The following is a 22,849-nucleotide window of genomic DNA, read 5'->3' as shown; positions in this document are numbered from 1 at the left end:
GTGACGTTTCACTTGTTTTTTCTTTCAATCCTCAGTCACCTGATAACTCAGTTCAATGTGAATGGATCTTAAATAATGTAGAAAGAGATGTTTAAGGGCTTCAGAATCTATATTTACATACAACTACTTCCCTCACAAAATATGTGCCTTAAGACACTGTGCATAGTTCAATAAATATTCCTGGATTTGATTTTTATTAGAACTTTGTTCTGTTCAAGGATGGTAAATCTTTCATTCTTAGACTATATTTGTTACCACACGGTGTGGCTTAGTCCATGTCTAAAAATATTCATGATTCAGTCTTGCTTTGCAAAATTCAGTCTGTTTTTTTTTAAAAAATAAATTTATTTATTTATTTTTGGCTGCGTTGGGTCTTTGTTGCTGTGCGCAGGCTTTCTCTAGCTGCAGCGAGCGGGGCCTACTCTTCCTTGCAGTGCGCAGACTTCTCACTGCGGTGGCTTCTCTTGTTGTGGAGCACGGGCTCTAGGCGTACGGGCTTCAGTAGTTGTGGCTCACGGACTCTAGAGCGCAGGCTCAGTAGTTGTGGCGCACGGACTTAGTTGCTCCACGGCATGTGGGATCTTCCAGACCAGGGCTCGAACCTGTGTCCCCTGCCTTGGCAGGCAGATTCTTAACCACTGTGCCACCAGGGAAGCCCCCTCAGTCATTTTTAAATGTGCTTATTTCTGCTCTGTGTCACTGACAAAGGACTTGAGAGAGATATATTGATATTCACAATCTCTCCTCTAGAAGTATAATCCAGACACTACCTCATCATATAGCTCTATTTCTTGTAAAGAATTACTTTATACAAATAATTTACAGTAATAGTTTTAATTTTATGAATAAAAAATAAACAGTACTAACAAGATTAGTAACTGCTTTGCATTCACAAGAGAATCATAAAGCAATTTTTCAATAAACAACTTGATAGTTACATAATGTTTTTCAAAATCAAGACGGCTCTTATTTGTAAATTGATAGCAAAACATCTAGAGGTATGCTGGTACACTGGCTCCTTGGAAAGGAAAACAAGGCTCTGACTTGTAGCGTTTGCCAATATCTGTGGTGACAACTGATAGACGATTTTGTTGAAGCTGGAATATTTATATACGGATCTCTAAACCGGCACACATACGCACACCATTCTATACAAATGTGCATGCTTTGATTCTTCCTCAAAGGAGCCTCAGAAGAACAGTTTTTCTCCTGGGACAGGATATGGATGGGACAGCCTCTTTATAAGAGCAACACAACTGAAAACAGATAACATGGATAACGCTGATACTCTCCTTTAGGAGAGACTGAGTTTGAAACATCACCCTTTTTTGACAGGAGTGGAGAATCCGACAGCTCTAGTGTTTCCTCTAGAAGGATTTTGACCACAGTGAACTCCACTGAGCAAAAAAAAACATTAGAAATACAAAGCTCTTCCAAAACATTACCCATGGCAACCATAGTTATCCTCATACCATGGTGACCTCCAGATTGAGTGGTCCACAGACCAACAGTCCAAGATGGAAATAGAATCCAGTCCTTTTTGTACTTCTTCATATGAGGTCATAATGATTATGACGCTTTCCTTAGCAGTAATTCAATCTGGGAAAATTTTAATCTCTGTGCAATATCCAGGGAACTCTCACCATGCTGAGGAGAAAAAGAAATCATAGCTATTTATCTCCAAGAAAGTCAAATGTCAATGCAATGACAATGTCATCCTATTAATGCTAGAACCGAATGACAGACAATGTTGACTGTCATTCGGTTCTAGCATTAATAGGATAACTTGATTCCTTAATGAGGACAATTGATTTGCTCTTAACAACTTCAGAGGCAATTAATTTATGTCAACACAAAGCCAGAGTTAGAAGGTTATGATGATAGAAGAACCTCAGACCAAGGTCCAAAGATCCTTACCTTGTTCTTTATCATGGGGTCTGCACGGGCTGCAAGGAGCAGAGGAATGAGAGTCTGGTTTTTCATTTCGCAGGCATAATGTAGCGCAGTGCAGCCATACTGAAACACAGAGGATCGACATCAGTCGGAATCCTTACACACTGCAGCATATGGCTTCTTTAGCAAGCACTTTTCATATTTTGTAATGTACAGCTAAGCCAAACAAACAGTCTGAAAACCATTTTTGTGGAACTATTTCATGCAAGTAAACTTTTGAGGGAAGAAAATGAGTGCAAAGGTTTGGGGCCAAAGGTGAAGACAAAACCTTATAAACAGGGAGAAGTTAGCCAATGGTACTCCTGTTACCGCTGTTCTTACTGTCATTTGGATTTCTCTTTGACCTTTGTCCTTATCTTTCCTTAGTTTGCAGATGGGGCCCTTCTCACCAGTGGGTTGGGATCTTGGCTGCAGCAGCAGCTGTTAGGATTCATTGAGCACTTACTATGTGCCAGGCACTCTGCCCAATGCTTCACATAATGATCCCTATAAGATTGCCAACAAACACATGAAAGAATGCTCAACATCATTAATCATTAGAGAAATGCAAATCAAAACTACAGTGAGACATCATCTCACACCGGTCAGAATGGCCATCATTAAAAAATCTACAAACAATAAATGCTGGAGAGGGTGTGGAGAAAAGGGAGCCCTCTTGCACTGTTGGTGGGAATGTAAATTGATTCAGCCACTATGGAGAACAGTATGGAGGTGTCTTAAAAAACTAAAAATAGAATTACCATATGACCCAGTAATCCCACTACTGGGCATATACCCTGAGGAAACCATAATTCAAAAAGAGTCATGTACCAAAATGTTCATTACAGCTCTATTTACAATACCCAGGACATGGAAGCAACCTAAGTGTCCATCGACAGATGAATGGATAAAGAAGATGTGGCACGTATATACAGCAGAATATTACTCAGCCATAAAAAGAAACGAAATTGAGTTATTTGTAGTGAGGTGGATGGACCTAGAGTCTGTCATACAGAGTGAAGCAAGTCAGAAAGAGAAAAACAAATACCGTATGATCCCTATAAGTAAGGACTAGTGATGTTCCCATTTTACAGATGAGGAAACCGAGAGTCCAGTATGCTTAAAACTTGCCAAAACTCACATAGGTAAAAAGTGGCAAGCCTAGGTTTACACATAGGCATTCTGACTCCAGCTTAACTACTGACGCTGGAATTTTGTAATCAGAGCCTGCATTTTTCTTAACTCCCCACCAGTGGCGGGGCAGTTCTTTTAAAAATGTTCTATATTCAATAAAAATGTTATTCCCATGAGTTCAGTGACAGAATATAAACAATATCAAGGTTGCCTGACGCAGTAAAAAGGAAAGAAGGAAGGAGGGGAAGGAAGCAGAAACTAAATGTACAAGTGTTTCGGAAAATAAAGCGAGCATCTTTATAGTTGACAAGTACACTACCCACAAATACCATTTGCAATGTTATTTCAAAGTGACTAAAAATATAAACTTACACAATCTGTAGCATTAACTTCGGCACCAGCGTTAAGTAGCATTCGTACAAGAGACTCATTCTGCTTTGTCTTTGATACCTATGACAACAAGCACAAAAACAAGAGAGGTTCATTTACAAACATTGTCTCCCTCTTACGCCCCGTACTACTCCAATCAATAGGCTTCATTTTAATCCCAACACCCCTACGCGTCTATGCATCTTTCTTAAACTCTCCCCCACCTCCTCACTGCTCTTTAATATTAATTAGGTAAAGCCATGGTTGTCAGAGTGTGGCCCTGGAGTAACAGTATCAGCACCTTGGGACCTAAAAATGCAAAATCTGGGGCCCTACCCCACTCCTGCCAAATCCTACTGAGGATGGAGTCCAGTGGCCGGTCTTTCCCTTCCTTGGTCAAAACCCTTCTATCATCCCATTGCTCTAGGGGCTAAAGCAAAGTCTTCAGCCTGTGACAAGGTGCCATATATTTTTCCCTCTGCTTATGGCCCCAGGCATCTCATCCACAGCCCCGGCTCACCTTGGCCTCGGTTAGTCTTTCATTCCCACCAGGCTCCCCCGTGCCATAGAAGAGCTGCCCTGAATGTTTCTTCTGCCTAGAAGCCTCCTCTCTCCTCTTTGCCTGGTAAGTTCATCTTTAATATCTCAGCCCAGGCCCCTCTCCCTCCAGGAGGCTGTCCCTAACCTACCTGTCCAGGCGACATCCCTCTCCTCTGGGCTCTCCTAACACTGACCACCTCTCTCTACCAACTACCTCATAGGAACTTCACATGTGTTCTGTCACTATTGGATTAATGACTTACTCTTCACAATAGAAGAATAAGTGGCACAGTGGTTAAGAATCCGCCTGCCAGTGCAGGGGACACGGGTTGGAGCCCTGATCCAGGAAGATCCCACATGCCGCGGAACAACTAAGCCCGTGAGCTACTGAGCCTGCGCTCTAGAGCCCGCAAGCCACAACTACTGAAGCCCGAGCGCCTAGAGCCCATGCTCCGCAACAAGAGAAGCCACTGCAGTGAGAAGCCCACGCACCTCAGTGAAGAGAAGACCCCACTCAGCGCAACTAGAGAAAGCCTGCGTGCAGCAGCGAAGACCAATGCAGCCATATAAATAAATAAATAGATAGATAGATAGATAAATAAATAGATAAATAAATAAATTTTAAAGAAAGAAAAGAAATAGTAGGGAGAGGATTCTTTTTAATATTCAGGATTTTTGCTTTTCCTTCAGAAGATTCTTAAACAAATTTAATTTATTTTTCCTAATAAACATTGCACAGATGATTTTACCATTGACTGATTTACCGGGCTACCTTTCTTCTTGCTTTACTTCAGTCATAGCATTGCATGTATGTTAGAGATGCCATTTGTAGAATACAAACGAAGAGCTTACTTTGTTACTTTTTATTTACATCTCACCAACTTGGCAAAATTTAATGACTCATGCTGTCGATCTCTTACTCATTTGTACTCATTTATCTTTTGCTCTCACGAGTGTTGTACTCACCATGAGGAAATAGCCAATAAGCAGGACAGGCATTAAGAGGATAATGAGTAGATAATCAAAGAAGGTAAATCTTTTCTTCACAGCATAATGCAAGCAGGTTCTCTGTTTCTAAAAAATTAAGAAAAGGACTATTTATTAATAAAATATTGTTTTAAATTGCATATTTTTAGATTACCCTATCAAAAAATTTAGTCCACACTTTTTATTTTTGTGGTATCCATGGCATCTCTTTCTGTGGAATAAATCTAATTAATAAACCCAGAATTCCATTGACCAGAATACTGAACACAGTACAGTCTAAAGGAAAAGTTGGGCCATAGAAAGACAAGTGAAATGTAACTTTTACGAATCATCAAAAGACAGATTCTCACATTCATTTTGGTTTGGGGAAAAAAATACATGGAGCTATAAACATAGGACAATTTAGTATGAAAACCTATAGTTACTCCTTAATCATCTATGGTACCCAATTATTCATTTTGTGGTTTGTTTATAGGAAAATTTTAACCACATGGCAATTTTTCCATGTTCCTACATGAACACAAGCAGTGCCGGACGAATGGAAATAACTCAGTTTAATTCTTCAAATACATGAATAATTATCAGGTGACAGATTTAAGCTTCTAGGAATTGCGGGGGTTATAAAACCTCAGGGCCTCATAATCAAAGCAAAGGTAGACCGAAACACGCACAAATAAGTGTAATGCAAAACAAGCTATGGTGACTGGAATTCCAACCAAATCAATGAGAAGAGAGGAAAGTCAGGAAGAAAAGAGAAGTTCATTTCTACTCTTCTTAAATAAGAATATTTTTGTTTTTCTAATGGTATCTGTGTTCTCTGTAAAAATTTTGCAAACTAGACAAGAGTATAAGGATAGAATTTAAAATCACCCATTATCCAACAGCCCAGAGTTAACTGTTGATAGTTTGCTGTATCTTCTTCCAGTCTTTAAAATGCATATATGTGGAATTTTTCAGTGTAGGATCATACTGCACATGCAAAAGTACACCTGCTATTTTTTTCAATTAACATGTAGAATATGTGCATTTTCCTATGCCATTTAATATTTTTAAACATGTAACTGTTATGGCTGCACTGTTTACTCTTCTATGGAGCTGTTCGAATTTATTTAGCCAAACCCTACCTGTTGAACATTTCAAGTAATTTTAACTTTTCATTTTCACAAATAACATTGCTTGAATCCTCATGTATAAAGTTTTGTCAACATTTCTAAATGTGTCCTTAGCATAAGTTTCAAAAGATAGAATTCCTGGCATACAAGGAAGGTATTGATGCCCCTCACACTGTACTGCTAAATTGTGTTCTGGTAAAATGATAATGATTTAAACTTCCTTCCTGATAGCATTAGATTTTCTGTCTTAATCCTGGTCAATCTGGCACACCAAAACAACACAACAAAAAGATATCTCTATGTTTTAGTTTAATTTGCTTTCCACACAATCCGTCACTCTGTTAGGCATGTATGTACATCTGTACCAACACCAGAGCTTTTTGTTTGCTTGCTTTTAAGGCTTCTGTTTAGTACTTCTGAAGAGAACTCAAATATAGACTTAAGAAACAGGAAAGCACCAATTCAGATTATTAATGTACAAGGATTAGTATTGGGGAAAATGGAAAAGATTAAACCTTTAAAAACCACTGAAAATATCTTTTAAATGGACAGTTGCAAACGAAACACTTCTCATAAAATCTCTGCTAAGGTATCCACTGAAGTCCTTCCCAGGATTTCCATAAGCAGCCTGGCTCAGGTTCTCTGCAAAACAGAGATAAGCATGCCGCCTCAGCCCTGTCCCTGTGTTGACAAACATCCCCCTCCCTCAGCTTCCTAACCAGCAAGTCTCCTGAGAGGGCACAAACCCAGAGACATCTGTCTTGGCCACCCCATCTCACCACAAGGCCAGACACCTGGTTCTTCAGCTGGGTGCTGGGGCAATCATGTCACACTCCACTAAGCAGCCTATCTGTTAGATTAACACAGCCATGACTTGCTTTTAAACCCAACCCACAAAAAATAGGAAGCACAAACAAGAAAATCCAGTAGTGGAATTCCCTGGTGGCACAGTGGTTAAGAATCCGCCTGCCAGTGCAGGGGACACGGGTTTGAGCCCTGGTCCAGGAAGATCCCACATGCCACGGAGCAACTAAGCCCACGTGCCACAACTACTGAGCCTGCACTCTAGAGCCCATGAGCCACAACTACTGAGCCCACGTACCACAACTAGTGAAGCCTGCGGGCCTAGAGCCCACGCTCTGCAACAAAAGAAGCCACCGCAATGAGAAGCCTGTGCACCACAACGAAGAATAGCCCCTTCTGGTGGCAACTAGAGAAAGCCCACGGACAGCAATGAAGACCCAATGCAGCCAATAAATAAATAAATAAAATTTTAAAAATAAAAAAATTAAAAGCAAGTCCAGTAGTGATCCATTTTCTGATAATATATTATTACTCCCAATGAGCTAGACTTTAAACTGACTTGGAAGGGAGAAGTGGGGCCCTACAGGCTATTTTCCCTCATTGAATGTACTTGAGTGGGTACAGGGCGTTCATAATTATTACAAAGAGTGACTTTTTATATTTACTTAGCGTACTTGAAATGTTGCCTTTACTATGATGCAGACACTGGATGTTCCCAAGGGGTTCTGAAAGGATGTTCACGGCACGTCCTGCTCTTCCTTAGTTCTGAAGACTCCAAGTCAGCTAATAATACATATGTAAGTATATTCTTCATGCCTTTCTGGCTGGTTTCAAGTAGCCTCTGGTTCGTGTGCATATTTGTTCTTGGCAAATTTCTCACTGAAATTCTTTTATTCCACAAGCAAATTATAGGACCTTCTGGAGATCAGAACATTGACAGAGTAGGTAAAAATCTAACTAATGAAATAGCACCACCAGGTCAATACTTGTTCTCCAGGAAATCTTTCCTTTTACTTCTGTAATAGTGAGGAAGAGGAGTAGGGAGAGAGGAAGGGCAAAGAAAAGCATGGGCGGGGGGGAGGAGGAAAAGAAAGGAAGACGCTCTATCCAGACAAATGAGTGAACCATTTTTTTTTTTTTTTTAGAAATACAAGGACATAATCAGACATGAAACCCACAAAATATGTCTGTTCATTGACCTATGTTTTATTTTGCTTTTTAGCCTGGTAATATGGCCTCAGTGTGTGTCAGTCTTTCTAAAGTAAGGCCCCCCAAAACTGTTGGTGTTAGGAGCTACAAACAGTAAGCAAATGACATCCACTGCCTCCATTGGTGCGAGGAGAAAGGAACTACCATGGTCATGGCCTCACCCGGTTTTTGAGGTTCACATCAGCGTTTCTTCTGAGGAGGAAGGAAACGATTCTCAGGTGCCCTCGCCTGCAAGCGCAGATCAGGGGGGTGTCTCCATTAAAGCCATCTTGAACGTTGATACAGTTGCCGTCTTCCTTCACCCACTGCCACACTTGACCCAAGTCATTGTGATAGGCCGCCTGGCAGATGGGCTGAGGAGAGGAAAACAAAAGCAGGTTTTGAAATATAGGAATAATTAAACCACACCAAGAAAAAAAAATCACCCGACACCTTTAAATCCCGTGTTTCCAAATTGTAATCTACTGCTTTGTTGAAGAGATTTGGGGTCTCAGTTATGTCTAGCCATAAGTCTAGAACAAGGGTAGGGCCACCAGGGATCCCTTACTATTCCCTAAATTGCTCGGCACACAAGAATGTTCATTGAATGGATGAATTAGTGAAAAGATGGATGCAATATTGCCAACTCAGTAAGGAAAGTGTGTGTTGAGTTCATGGATAAATGATGCCTGTTAGAAAAGCAGGTTTCTACTCAAGACAAAATCTGCATATCAGAGGAGTTTAGTAATGGGACACTAAGTAATGGGACAAAGACGCATGGCCCCCTGTACTCAAGGAAATCTGCACAGTGGGAAAGAGCTATTTTAGACAAATAATATACAAATAACGAATTATGCAGTTAGCTGCAACTAGATGCTTTTTATTTTAGAAAGCATTATAAGGAATTTTGCAAAGCACGATGGGAGTTTAACAGAAAGATCTGAGCAGACATCATCTTGCCTACTTTCCCTCTCTTCTCTCCCTCTGGACTTTTCTCTCTCTCTTTTTTTTTTTTTTTTTTTTTTTTGCGGTATGCGGGCCTCTCACTGTTGTGGCCTCTCACGTTGCGGAGCACAGGCTCCGGACGCGCAGGCTCAGCGGCCATGGTTCACGGGCCCAGCCGCTCCGCGGCATGTGGGATCTTCCCGGACCGGGGCACGAACCCGTGTTCCCTGCATCGGCAGGCGGACTCTCAACCACTGCAACACCAGGGAAGCCCTGGATTTCTCTCTTTTTTCCAATATCTCATGTTTAGTTTCTTCTACTGGGGCCTCTGCCCTTACTCTACAAAACAAACAAAAAACCAAAAAAACAGCCACTTTTTCACTTCTCTCTTCACCTGGCTAACTGCTAGCTCATCCTTCATGTCAAAACTTATTTTCATTTTATCTGTCTTTCCTGAGTCCAGCATTCCTTCACAGCAACTGACAAAACTATACCTCTTTTCTTAATTATTTATAATTGTGTGTTGAAAGCTACTGTGAACGAGGAGGGGTTGAGGCCACAGTGAGTGAGAGAAAGCACTGAAGTTCAGGCTATAAATTCCACATGAATAGAGGCTACTTCACTCCATTCACTGCCATAGCCCCAACATATATATAACACAGTGCTGGGCACATGGTAGGCACACATTAAATAGTTTCAGATTGATTTTAATTAGACAGTATACAAAAGCACTTAGAATACGTGGCACATGAATGATGCTCAGTTTATGGAGGTTCTTATAATTGCTTATTAAGTATTAATTAAATTAATTAGCGATATCTGCCAAGAGGTAAAGAAGTGATGGTCAGAGCTGTTGCAGGAGAAATCAGAAAAAGACATGGTCCAGATGCAAAGGAGGCAAAGTTTTTTTTTAAAGTTAGAAAATTAAATTAAATTACTAGACATCACATAGTGTTTTGTTGCATGAGGTAAAAGCAGCTGAAAAGGTTCTATGCTGTTATAAACGCTGTCTCCACTAGGGGGCAGCTCAGGGTCATAAAAGCACTGACAACATAAGTCTATAATCCGAGGGGACGGGAAAAAGTCTGTTAGAATTAGCTCTATGGAAAAATCTACTTCATTTTTTTAAAAATTTCACATACACCAATGAAAATTTGCCACTGATGACTACTACTCACGGGCTAGCACTTGGGAACTGATGGTCTTCTACGCAGAACTTGAAAACAGGCAGCTATAGAGTTAATTTTTCTGCTAAAAAGTAAAATGCCTTCCTGGCTCACTTAGACATCACATACAAATTGTTAATTCTTCTTTTCCTAGCATTTTAACTTACAGTATTTCAAAAGCTGGAGTTTTTCATGTAGTGATCTGGCTTTCCAGGTTCTCTTTAAAAATTGAAAGATTTGGCAACGCTGGGCCCACATGCACACAGGACACCTCACAAAGCTTGCTCTGCTCGGGCGCCTCAAAATCTTCCCTGAGAGTTAAGCATAAGAGGAGAGGAAAAGTGGAGAGTTTTCCTGCAAGAGTCGCACGGGGTCTTGGAGTGTTTCTCAATCCCACTTGAGCAATATTACTTCCAATATTAACCTGACCTTATTTTTCCATCTTTCTTAGGCTGCCTATTTCCTAGACACACAGTTTCTGTGCTTAGCAGTACCTGCTAAAAAAAAAAGTTTAAAAGTTTCCAGAAGGAAGATAGAGTTAAGAGAATCAAGTGCAAGGTAAGATTGCTGGATTTGATCACTAATGACCATTCAGAGATGAATTTCATACAGTGTCAGACAAAAGGCAGAATACAGGGGCCTGGGTTCGCGGTCTATGAAGAATTGGAGTGTGATCAGAGAGGAATTCGTGGTAAGTTTGGTAGTGAAAGCTAAGCGGGAGCTAGTGAGTACCCAGAGGGGTGTAGCAACGTCCAGCCAAAGTTCTGCACGTTTATAGGCAAAGTGGTGGCTTCAAGTGGTTATAAATACAGGCACTGGACACAAACTTTCTGGTTCCAATCTCAACTCTGCCACGAAACAGTTATGTTATTTGGACAACTTACTTAATCATTTGGTGCTCAGTTTCTTTCTCCATTTAATAATCACATCTTCTTTATCAGGTTACAGAAAGGATTAAGCGTGACTGTATAGATGAAGCACATAACTCAGGTCTGACTCATAATAAACCCTCAATTAATGTAAGCTACTCTTACAGTTATTTTTAAAAAACATAGCAGCCAGTGAAGATGGGCAGAGGTGGTTATCAAATAAATAATTACCGAAAGAGAATGAAGAGATGATAGGATAGTGAACAAAAGTCGGAAGAATTAACCTTACTAAACAATGACAGTTTGATTCTAAAGCCAAAGCAAGGGAGGAAAGATAAATATTCAGGATAGAGAGAACTTTACATTAGCTGAATTTTTTGCCAGAAAGTCTGAGGTTTGATCTTCATGCCTTATGCTAACATGTATTTATCATCAATAAATAGATAGACATAGATATTCAATAAACAACAATTATGTTTAAATACATGAATGGGTTAATGATGTAGGGGAGCAAAATTTGCCACCCCAAAATGTGCCTCTTTGGCATGAGGATTAATTTAGGCTGATTATTTTTAAGAAACTGAAGACTCAGAAAGTCTTTTTACCTCTCCCTCAGCTGCCTAAAGAATTTAGATAAAAGATTCTCTGACGTAAATCCTACCAATGTTTTCTTAGGTCAGTCTCCCAAGGCAATAGAAATAAAAACAAAAATAAACAAATGAGACCTAATCAAATTTACAAGCTCTTGCACAGCAGAGGAAACCATTATATAAAAAAAAGAGAGAGCCTACAGAATGGGAGAAAATATTTGCAAATGATGCAACCGACAAGGGCTTAATCTCCAAAATATACAAACAGCTCATACGACTCAACAGCAAAAATACAAACAACCCAATTGAAAAATGGGCAGAAGACCTTAATATACATTTCTCCAAAGAAGACATACAGATGGCCAGTGGACACATGAAAAGATGCTCAACATCACTAATTACTGGGGAAGGGATAAATTGGGAGATTGGGATTGACACATACACACTACTATATATAAAATAAGTAACTAATAAGAACCTACTGTATAGCACAGGGAACTCTACTCAATACTCTGTGATGACCTATATGGGAATAGAATCTAAAAATGAGTGGATATACGTATATGTATAACTGATTCACTTTGCTGTACAGCAGAAACTAACACAACATTGTAGATCAACTATACTTGAATAAAAATTAATTTTTAAAAATCACTAATTATCAGAGAAATGCAAATCAAAACTACAATGAGGTACCACCTCACATCGGTCAGAATGGCCATCATTAAATAGTCTACAAATAGGGACTTCCCCTGTGGTCCAGTGGCTAAGACTCTGAGCTCCCAATGCAGGGGCCCTGGGTTCGATCCCTGGTCAGAGAACTACATCCTGCATGCCGAAACTAAGAGTTCGCATGCCGCAACTAAAGATCTCACATGCCGCAACTAAAAGATCCTGCATGCAGCAACGAAGATCCTGTGTGCTGCAACTAAGGCCCGGCTCAGCCAAATAAATAAATAATTGTTTTTTTGAAAAGTCTACAAATAGCAAATGCTGGAGAGGGTGTGGAGAAAAGGGAACCCTCCTACACTGTTGGTGGGAATGTAAGTTGGTGCAGCCACTATGAAGAACAGTACGGAGGTTCCTCAGAAAACTAAAAATAGAACTACCATATGACCCAGCAATCCCACTCCTGGGCATATACCTGGACAAAACTATAATTCAAAAAGATACATACACCCCTATGTTCATAGCGGCACTGTTCACAATAGCCAAAACGTGGAAACAACCTAAATGTCCATCGACAGATGAATGGATAAAGAAGACATGATACATATATACAATAGAATACTACTCAACCATTAAAAAAGAACAAAATAATGCCATTTGTAGCAACATGGATGCAACTAGAGATTATCATACTAAGTGAAGTAAGTCAGAAAGAGGAAGACAAATACCATATGATATCACTTATATGTGGAATCTAAAATATGGCACAAATGAACCTGTCTACAAAACAGAAACAGACTCACAGACTGTTGGTTGAGATCAGACTGTGGTTGCCAAGGGGCGGGGGGGAGGAGAGGGATGGACTGGGAATTTGGGGTTTGTAGATGCAAACTATCACATTTAGAATGAATAAACAACAAGGTCCTACTGTAGAGCACAGGGAACTATATCCAATCTCCTGGAATAAACCATAATGGAAAAGAATATTAAAAATAAGAATGTATACATGTGCAAAACTGATTCACTTTGCTGTACAGCAGAGACTGGCACAACATTGTAAATCAACTCTACTTCAATTAAAAAAAAAGTGGGGGTGAGGGACCCCTGTTCTGGAATAGAGCTTTCAGCAGAGATCTCTGCAAAGAGTATGGGGGAAACCCAGCAGGGCCTAAAGATCAGAGTCCACTCTGTGTCGCATTGTCTCTGCAGGCCCAGCAAACATTTAGTTACCAAACATTTGCTTTTTCATCTTTTGTGAATTATATTCCTCCCCTTCAAAGTCCCAAATCACTACCCCCAACACCCTCTCCGTCTTTAGCTGAAGATGGTATTTAACGTGAGGGTTTCAGCCATTTTGGTGAGTTATTCAGTTTTCCTGGGTCTCTCCCAAGTATACATGTTATTAAAATTTTGTTTGATTTTCTCCTATTAATCTTTCTCCTGCCCATTTAATTCATAGACCAGCCAGAAGAAGAGGAAAGGTACGTGCCTGGCTTTCAAAATAGCTGATAACTGGGTGCTAGAGGCCCACCCCAGTCCCACTTTGTATCTCCCTTTTCCAGGCCCTAAAATTTAAGTGCCTCTGGGGAGCACAAGACACGTTTAGTTTGTTGATGATTAACTAAACTATTCTGTATGGGTTATTTAACATAACCGTGTTTTACACTGCTCCAAGTAAAATAGATATCACAGCTGGAAAAATATTTCACATTATTTTAGTACCATGGAGGAATCTGAGCTGCTTGCACTGTAATAGAGGTCTTGAAAAGCAAAGTTTCCCCACCATCCCCACTTTCAGTATTGCTTCCCCTGAAGTATAGTGGATGCTCCCTAATTGTCAGTCTAAAGAAAGAGACTTTGGAACTCTGCCTTGATAAGTTGCTTATTAACCATCTCCATGCGGAAGCTCCCCCCCATTTAAAATGTTCCCTGGGCTTCCCTGGTGGCGCAGTGGTTGAGAGTCCGCCTGCTGGTGCAGGGGACACGGGTTCGTGCCCCGGTCCGGGAAGATCCCACATGCCGCAGAGCAGCTGGGCCCGTGAGCCATGGCCGCTGAGCCTGCGCGTCCGGAGCCTGTGCTCCGCAATGGGAGAGGCCACAACAGTGAGAGACCCGCGTACCGCAAAAATAAATAAATAAATTAATTAAAAAGACAATAAAATGTCCCCTCACAATTTCTGAAGAGAATCTGTGGTTTTTGATGCAACACGGTTCAGATAGTGTACAAGATAAACGTGTACACTAATGAAATATCTTCCCAGAAAAGGCAAGAAGATGTTTTCTTCCTCTTCAACTTAGGAAATCTTAGGGAATGATAATGAAGGCTTTATTTTATTCGTACAATAAATCTCAAGGCTTTCCTTCTGATGACTCATTTCTTCACATAATGTGATTTAAATTTCTTAGTAAATTCTTTCTTTCAGATAAATAAAAAAGGCACAGGAATTTTTTTTTTTTTTTGTCTTAGGTCCACTTAGCCTTTATGTGACATAAAGGACAGTCCCAGCAGTTGTTGGATTATGAGGATAGTAACAGTGAAGGGGAAATCAAGGAAGGACACACATTTACCTATTTTCTATTCCTTCTCCAACAAGGTCTTTCTGAGAACATGATGTCTTCACGGCCAGGAAGTTAAAGAAGCTTCGTTACCACACTTGAGACCTGAGAAGCTCTGAGGCCAGGGCAGGGCAAGAAAGTCTTTACCTCCAATCATGAGGAGAAAGGGCGGAGGAAGGGTGGCTTCTAGCTGCTTGATCTAGCAAATCGGAGGCCCTGATATCTCCCTACTACCTCAGACCACCAAAGACGTAAATGCAGGGCTTTGAGGAAGCAGTAGTGTCACTCTCACTGCCTCCTGGGCTCCAGGACTTTCTGCCAAACAATGGCTGCCCAAGGGTGAGGATGACCATGTTAAACTGACATTATTTAGAATTACTGGAGCACCGTGATGACAAAAAGCAAATCTACCTTTAGTCAGTAATATTAGTCTCTAAATTTGGGATAGACAATAAAACTTCTTATTGCCTGTACCTAGATGAACTGCTCTCACCCATATCTTTCATATACCACTCAGTTATTCCAACTGGCCCAACTTCCCATGCTTCAGATTCTCCATACATACACCCCTTGTCCGGAACACGCTCCCCAAGATTCCCAAGACTAGATTCGTATTCCTCAGAGTTCAGCTCGAATGTCATTGCCTCACTGGGGCCTTTCAGGCCAAATCTAATTACATATACACACCCCTCTTATATACTCTCTCTTTATCCTGTTGCTTCCTTGATTTCTCTTTCACTACTTACAATTATTTTTTTAAATTTGTATATTCATTTTACATTGGTAGCTCCAAGAGGTCAAGATCTACTCTTATTCATTTATCACTATGTACCAGGAGCTAACATGTGCCTGGAATATAGTATGTGATCAATAAATATTGTTGATTAAATAAATGGATGACTGAGTGAATGAATAAATATTTACAAATGTTTAGTGATGGTTTCTGTTCATACACTGAAGTTATCATTTCCTTTTTAAAATGTGATTTAGTACCACATTATCACTTGTAAAATACTTAAAATATACAAGGAAAGAATCAAGAAATCAATTGGGATAGAAGCTATTTGGTGCTCTTTTTTAAATATACAATGCCAGGGCTTCCCTGGTGGTGCAGTGGTTAAGAATCCGCCTGCCAATGCAGGGGACACGGGTTCGAGCCCTGGTCTGGGAAGATCCCACATGCTGCAGAGCAACTAAGCCCACGAGCCACAACTACTGAGCCTGCGGGCCACAACTACTGAAGCCTGCACACCTAGAGCCCATGCTCCGCAACAGGAGAGGCCACTGCAATGAGAAGCCTGCACACCAAAGTGCAGAGTGGCCCCCGCTCGCCGCAACTAGAGAAAGCCTGTGCACAGCAACAAAGACCCAACACAGCCAAAAATAAATTAAATAAAATAATTTTTTAAAATAAATATACAATGTCAAAATCTTGAAAGGATTCAATACACAAACTAAGTAGATAGAGATTGTGAGGGGGGCATTTTTTTCAATTGCTTTTGCCTTTCCTTTTCCCTTATCATGGAAGGACACAATGTTTCATGCTGAACCGGATCTCACCCAACTATCCTGTTTTATATATCAAAACTGTGACCAGAAGAGGTTAAGTGATTTACACCAATTGCCCCGAGTTTCTGGCACAATAGGGACTAAATTCTAGGTTTCCTGGGTTTCCAGTCCAATGGCCTTCCCATTCATTGCATCTCTATTCTTGTTCCCCCTGAGTTCTCCTCCTCGATGGTACCAGCTCTCCCAAAAAGTCCTGCTCAGCCTCAATTGCTTTCTCTGGACACTGTATATTTCAATATGATCCCCTTCTTCTTTAAACCATATGCTCTTTTTCTATGGTAACATCTTCCTGTCTGAAAAACAGATATATTCCTAAAACATTAATATTAAGAGTGTGTGTATGTGTGTGTGTGGGTACCACTGTTCATAGGTAACTTTAACATTAGACTTTCCCCAAGTTTAAAGGGATACATGATTGTAATATAATTTTCTAGATATTCCTTTTAAGGCCTTGCTTCCCCAGTTGACAAGGACAAGAGCCTGGAGAAGATTCTATAGATCTCCTAAGCACAAATTCTTGAGCTCTTTAAGTTCTTATACAACTTCCTTCTTTCTAATTTTTGTAATACTTTGCAGTGTGCAACACTTCTCTACAGGTTGGGAGTAAAATGTACCTCATTGGAACCTGGATTTAGTTTACCCTATTCTTCTAACAAAGGGAAAAGGACAATAGTGTAACTTCGTGGGGAAGAGTGCTGGCAAAAGAGCAGAGTGGTTAAGACCGGCTTATTTATGGAGGGTGACATGCCTGTTGAGAGAGCTTTAGGGAAAGAACTTAGCATGTTCATCCCTGAATGTACACAGGTCTCTAGCCAGTAAGTACTTTTTAGCTGCATAACTCTAGGCCAGTTCCTGAAACTATCTTTGCCTCAGTTTTTTCACTTGTAAAATAAGGATAATCATAGTGACTCTCTTATATGGTTGGGTGAGTATTAAATGAGTTAATACACTTAAAATGTTTAGAACACAGCCAGGCACATAATAAAGGCCTAATTAAATACTTGTTATTATTGTAAATAGTATGAACAGGTATGTGTGATAAGGGTTTAAATCAGCGGTCCCCAACCTTTTTGGCACCAGGGACCCGTTTCATGGAAGACAATTTTTCCGTGGACCGGGGGAGGGGAGGATGTTTTCGGGATGATTCAAGTACATTACATTTATTGTGCACTTTATTTCTATTATTATTACATTGTAATATATAATGAAGTAATCATACAATTCACCATAATGCAGAGTCAGTGGGAGCCCTGAACTTGTTTTCCTGCAACTAGATGGTCCCATTTGGGGTGATGGGAGACAGTGACACCTGAAGTGTGTTGCTTATGTCTAGTCTGCTCCGTAAGATGCAGCTTAATTGTCACTTGCCACTCACAGATAGGGTTTTGATATGAGTCTGAAAGCAATTGATTTATTATGGTCTCTGTGCAGTCAAACCTCTCTGCTAATGATAATCTGTATTTGCAGCTGCTCCCCAGCGCTAGCTTCACCTCAGATCATCAGGCATTAGATTCTTATAAGGAGTGCACAGCCTAGATCCCTCCCATGTGCAGTTCACAGTAGGGTTCGTGCTCCTATGAGAATCTAATGCGGCCGCTGATCTGACAGGAGGCGGAGCTCAGGCAGTAATGTGAGCGATGGGGAGCGGCTGTAAATACAGATGAAGCTTCCCTCGCTCGCCTGCCTGCTGGCAGCTCACCTCCTGCTGTGCGGTCTGGTTCCTAACAGGAGTTGGGGATCCCTGGTTTAAATGAATCAGCCCTGTTTAAAAGTCTGGCCTGCATAGCTGGGGGTGATCAATCCAAGCTTAGTTCTCTCACTGAGCTCTAAGCATATCCTCTACTGCAGAAGTTAGGACCCACTCTGGGACACCCCCTCATTCTCTCCTTCTTTCTTACACATATATTAGAAACAACCTAAATGTCCATCGATGAACACATGGATAAAGAAGATGTGGTACATATACACAATGGAATATTATTCAGCCATAGAAGGAACAAAATTTTACCATTTGCAAAAACAAAGATGGACCTTAAGGGTATTATGTTAAGTGAAGTAAGTCAGTCAGAAAAAGATAAATACCACATGCTCTCACTTCTATGTGGAATCTAAACAACAACAATGAAAAACGACAAACAAACAAGCACACACACACACACACAAAAGCACATGAATATAAGGACTAGATTGGTGGTTGCCTGAGACAGGGCAGCAGGTCAGAGGTGTGAGAAATGGGTGAAGCGGGTCAAAAGGTGCAAATTTCTAGTTATAAAATAAATAAGTCATTGGGATGTAATGTACAACATGGTGACTGTAGTTAATAATACTGTGTTGCATGTTTGAAAGCAGCTAGGAATGTGGATCTTGAAAGTTATCATCAAAAAAAAAAAATTTGTGGGCCTCCCTGGTAGCACAGTGGTTGGGAGTCCGCTGCCGTTGCAGGGGACACAGGTTCCTGTCCTGATCCGGGAGGATCCCACATGTCGCGGAGCGGTTGGGCCCATGTGCCATGGCTGCTGAGCCTGCGCGTCCGGAGCCTATGCTCCACAACGGGAGAGGCCACGACAGTGAGAGGCCCGTGTACCCCAAAAAAAAAAAAAAAAAAAATTGTAACTATATGTGATGATAGATGTTAATGGACTTATTGTGGTGATCATTTTGCAGTATATACAAATATTGAATTATTCCTTTGTACACCTGAAACTAATATAATGTTATGTCAATTATACCTCAATAAATATATATATATGCTATATATATAATAGCATAACTATTAGCAATGCAAGGCCCCAGAGGGTAGCAGAATATGCATCCCAATCTACACCTCTTAGTGTAACAGTTATTTTGAACTAAAGGCAATTGAGAAGAAGCAGATACAAAGAATGTTCTCTGCCCTCCCCCTCTTTAGCTAAAAGCAGGACATAAATATGGGAAGGTGTTGCCCCTTCTCTGTCAGAATACCTGCCATCTAGCAGCCATCAGACTGCAGCCACTCCAAAGGTGAGCCCTGTGGAAGCTCAGGATATGAAAACACAGGATCCTGGCCCCATATAGCTGAGGTGCATATCAAAGGAGTGATTTTAGTGAGCCCAGACTCTTGCATCTTCCCATACATAGAAAAGCACTAAATTACTTAGCTTGACATATCTAGTTTTCTTAACAGTAACTTTTTCTTCCTACTACCTGCCCTTTGCTGCAAAACTTCTATCTGTCCTAGTTCACCCTCGCCTCCTTGGAGCAGTTTTCTCAGGGTTATTTGAGATGCTGCCTCCCGGGCTTGAAGTCCTCAGTGTGTCCGCTGAATAAAACACTACTCTCAATTTTTAGGTTGTGCATATATTATTTTAGTTGACACTATCTTTGATTCAATGTTAATTATGAGCTTTGAATAATTACTTATGAGCTTCTAGGTAAGTTAGGGTCTTTTAGGGGTGTGTGTATACGTGTGTGCGTGTGTGTGTGATTGTTGTATTTGCTTTCAAATATCATAGTAGATTCCACCTTGCTTTGTCCTCAATATATCTGAAAAGTGAAAAGTTCATTCCACTTCCAGGAATATTCTCACTGATACTTATAAGTATCAATGCCTTGCCTTGACTCAACCACTTGCCAAATCCACACCCCATCAACAAACAATTACACGCAAAGACTTCCTTAAGTAATTATTTCCAGGACCTAGACTGTACACTACAGTCTGGCTTCGCACAGCATGGTCCAGGGCCAGCAGCATATTGCAGAGCTGAAATGCATTATCTTATGCCCACCCAGACCTATAGAATAATAATCTGCATTTGAACAAGATCTTTGAGTGTTCTGTATGCACATTTAAATTTGAAAAGCACTAGCGGAGAGCAGTGTTTCTCTCCCAGGGGTGGTAAACTGATCACCTACATCAGAATCACTTGGGAGGCTCCCCTAAAAAGCAGGTTTCTGAACCGTACCTCAAACTGAGTGAAACAGACTCTCTGGGGTAGGGGCCCTTGAAACTGCATTTTCAACAAGTTCCACTTCCTGGTGCTTAGGCAATCTAGGGCTTAAGAAAGGCCAGAGGGGCTTCCCTGGTGGCGCAGTGGTTGAGAGTCCGCTTGCCGATGCAGGGGACACGGGTTCGTGCCCTGGTCCGGGAAGATCCCACATGCCGCGGAGCGGCTGGGCCCGTGAGCCATGGCCGCTGAGCCTGCGCGTCCGGAGCCTGTGCTCTGCAACGCGAGAGGCCACAGCAGTGAGGGGCCCGCGTACCGCAAAAAAAAAAAAAAAAAAAAAAAAGGCCAGAGTAGCATTTTAGAACATTACATGTGTTGACATTTTCATATATGTGAGTTCTTTACTAGCCTAAAGTCATTGGGCAAGACATATCTAGAAATATAAACTAATCAAAGAAAAGTTGACTACAGAAAGACACACACACACACACACACACCCCTGGCATTAGACATAACTGCCAACACTGAGAAACTGCCTTTAGTATTAGAAGAAGCACCCAGAGAGGTTCTGTTGAGCATCTGCAATGAAATGCTGACCGACCGGTTATTTGTGTCAGAGAGGAAAGGGAGCAAATCATGAATAATAACGTCATTACACCTCTTGGACTCTTGTTGAAACATCACCCTCTTGTACTCCTTTGAAACGTTATTAACAATCTATTTGATTCTAATAGGTTACTCTCAATACAGGAAAAAGCATTTCTGTATCCATCAGCTGTGAAAAGAAAAAACTCAAAATATGAAAACTACATGCTGTTTTTATCCTTCTTCTATACAGGGATAGACTTTATTAGTAATTGCTAGAGGTGAAATCTCCTTTCAAATATCAAGCGGAAAGGCATTACTCTATACACACATTTCCATAAAAGAGCCAGGCTATCTTTAGTCTTCAGAAAATCCAGTTGAAGACAATTTTTACTTGTCCTCTAGATGTTTGACATCAGAAAACACAACTCCATTAACTCTCTTTTCATAAATTTCATTTTACAGATCCAGATTACCCCCTCAAACATCTGGACATCATGACATGTATACTATATGGCTCTCTACAAGCTACTATCTAGCTAAAGTTTTAGGATTGCAAAATAATTTGCCTTAAAATGTTAAAACATCAAAAAAACTAGCACACTGGGCTTTGTTTTAACTTAATGCTCTTACAGAAAGACAGACGAAAAGGAGGCATTAATGGGGATAGGAAATTCCATTTGAAAAGCATGAGCGATTTTTAACATCTTGGGAATCTTATTTCCAGAGAAGTTACATACCTCAGAGTATAGGATTCCCATGCTGGTCCTTCACAGACTTATTTCACAGCTTCTTGAATCTTCTGGAGGTATTTTCAATTAACATCAAAATCCTTCCCAGTCAAGAGAAAGGTCCCTAGAAGCCCAGGTCGGTGGCAAGTCCTTTCTTTCCACACCTGTGAGTGTTCTTCCAGCCACCTACACAGCAACACACCTTCCAGAGAGCCCAACCCAATGAAACAAGGGCATTAGTTTACCGTGTAATGAATCACCCAAGTTGCGCATCATCTAATGTTACAACCCCGAGGAACCGGTTTCTGAGTCATACCTACTCTGCCAGTGGTGACATGTGGAAAAAAAGGAAGCAGAGACGAGGGGGGAAGAAAAGTTCTCACACGGGCAGAAAGGACTCAGGGCTCAAAACAGGATATTGTGTTTAGGACATTTCCTAATTGAAATCTGGTTTTCAGTGCCTATTGACAGAGGCTAAGTGCAAACAAACTCGCTTGTTAGAACCATATATGTCTGCATAGGACTTGACCTTCATGAAAAATAATCTTTAAAACGGATGGATTATTGCTATCTTTATGCACACATAAGTTTATTTATTATTCCTTGATATTTTTTATTAATATAGACTAATTAAAATAATAAAGTCAATTTATGAGCTATAGTATTTTATATATATAAATGTGCTCATAATCACATTCAAGGGCATCTTTGAGTAAAGTTTGAGCAACTCAAATTTAAAAAACCTAAACTTGGGCTTCCCTGGTGGCGCAGTGGTTGAGAGTCCGCCTGCCGATGCAGGGGACGCGCGTTCGTGCCCCGGTCCGGGAAGATCCCACATGCCGCGGAGCGGCTGGGCCCGTGAGCCATGGTCGCTGAGCCTGCGCGTCCGGAGCCTGTGCTCCGCAACGGGAGAGGCCACAGTGGTGCGAGGCCTGCGTACCGCAAAAAAAAACAAACAAACAAAAACCTAAACTTAAAAAAAAAAAACCTAAACTTTTTGAAATATCAGTCCTATTTACATTCTAATGAATTCAATTATACTAAAAGGTTTAAATTACATTTATAGTATTACCATATTTGATTTTCCTTTATAAGCACTTTAATTCTGAGCCTAGAGTAATATTTTCCCAGCTAAACAATCTTGTAAATCTAATAAACTAAACTTACTCTAATATAATAA

At 40.7% G+C, this 22,849-nt stretch overlaps 1 protein-coding gene across 1 annotated transcript; it reads right to left on the bottom strand.

Annotated features, from left to right (window-relative positions):
* Positions 1-825: 825 nt before the first annotated feature.
* On the bottom strand, positions 826-21,920 carry ANKRD22 (ankyrin repeat domain 22). Its single transcript, XM_030865007.3, has 6 exons — positions 21,679-21,920; positions 8,249-8,440; positions 4,942-5,049; positions 3,439-3,516; positions 1,918-2,016; positions 826-1,647 (listed from the first exon to the last, which is right to left on the bottom strand). The coding sequence occupies exons 1-6, from the start codon at positions 21,697-21,699 to the stop codon at positions 1,570-1,572; spliced, it is 576 nt and encodes a 191-aa protein (XP_030720867.1). The 5' UTR covers positions 21,700-21,920; the 3' UTR covers positions 826-1,569.
* Positions 21,921-22,849: the final 929 nt, after the last annotated feature.

The sequence above is a fragment of the Globicephala melas genome, chromosome 16 (assembly GCF_963455315.2).
Source record: "Globicephala melas chromosome 16, mGloMel1.2, whole genome shotgun sequence".
NCBI classification, from domain to species: domain Eukaryota; kingdom Metazoa; phylum Chordata; class Mammalia; order Artiodactyla; family Delphinidae; genus Globicephala; species Globicephala melas.
The sequence above is the reverse complement of the archived record's forward strand: the minus strand, read 5'-3'. Positions and strand labels throughout refer to the sequence as shown.

What these genes read in the sequence shown, in the direction of transcription:
- ANKRD22 (XM_030865007.3), bottom strand. Translation starts at nt 21,699, where the DNA reads ATGGGAATCCTATACTCTGAG. An exon ending in TGGGAATCCTATACTCTGAG is followed by an intron (nt 8,441 to 21,678) that starts GTATGTAACTTC and finishes TCCTCTCCTCAG; the next exon opens with CCCATCTGCCAGGCGGCCTA. An exon ending in TTATTGGCTATTTCCTCATG is followed by an intron (nt 3,517 to 4,941) that starts GTGAGTACAACA and finishes TTGTTGTCATAG; the next exon opens with GTATCAAAGACAAAGCAGAA.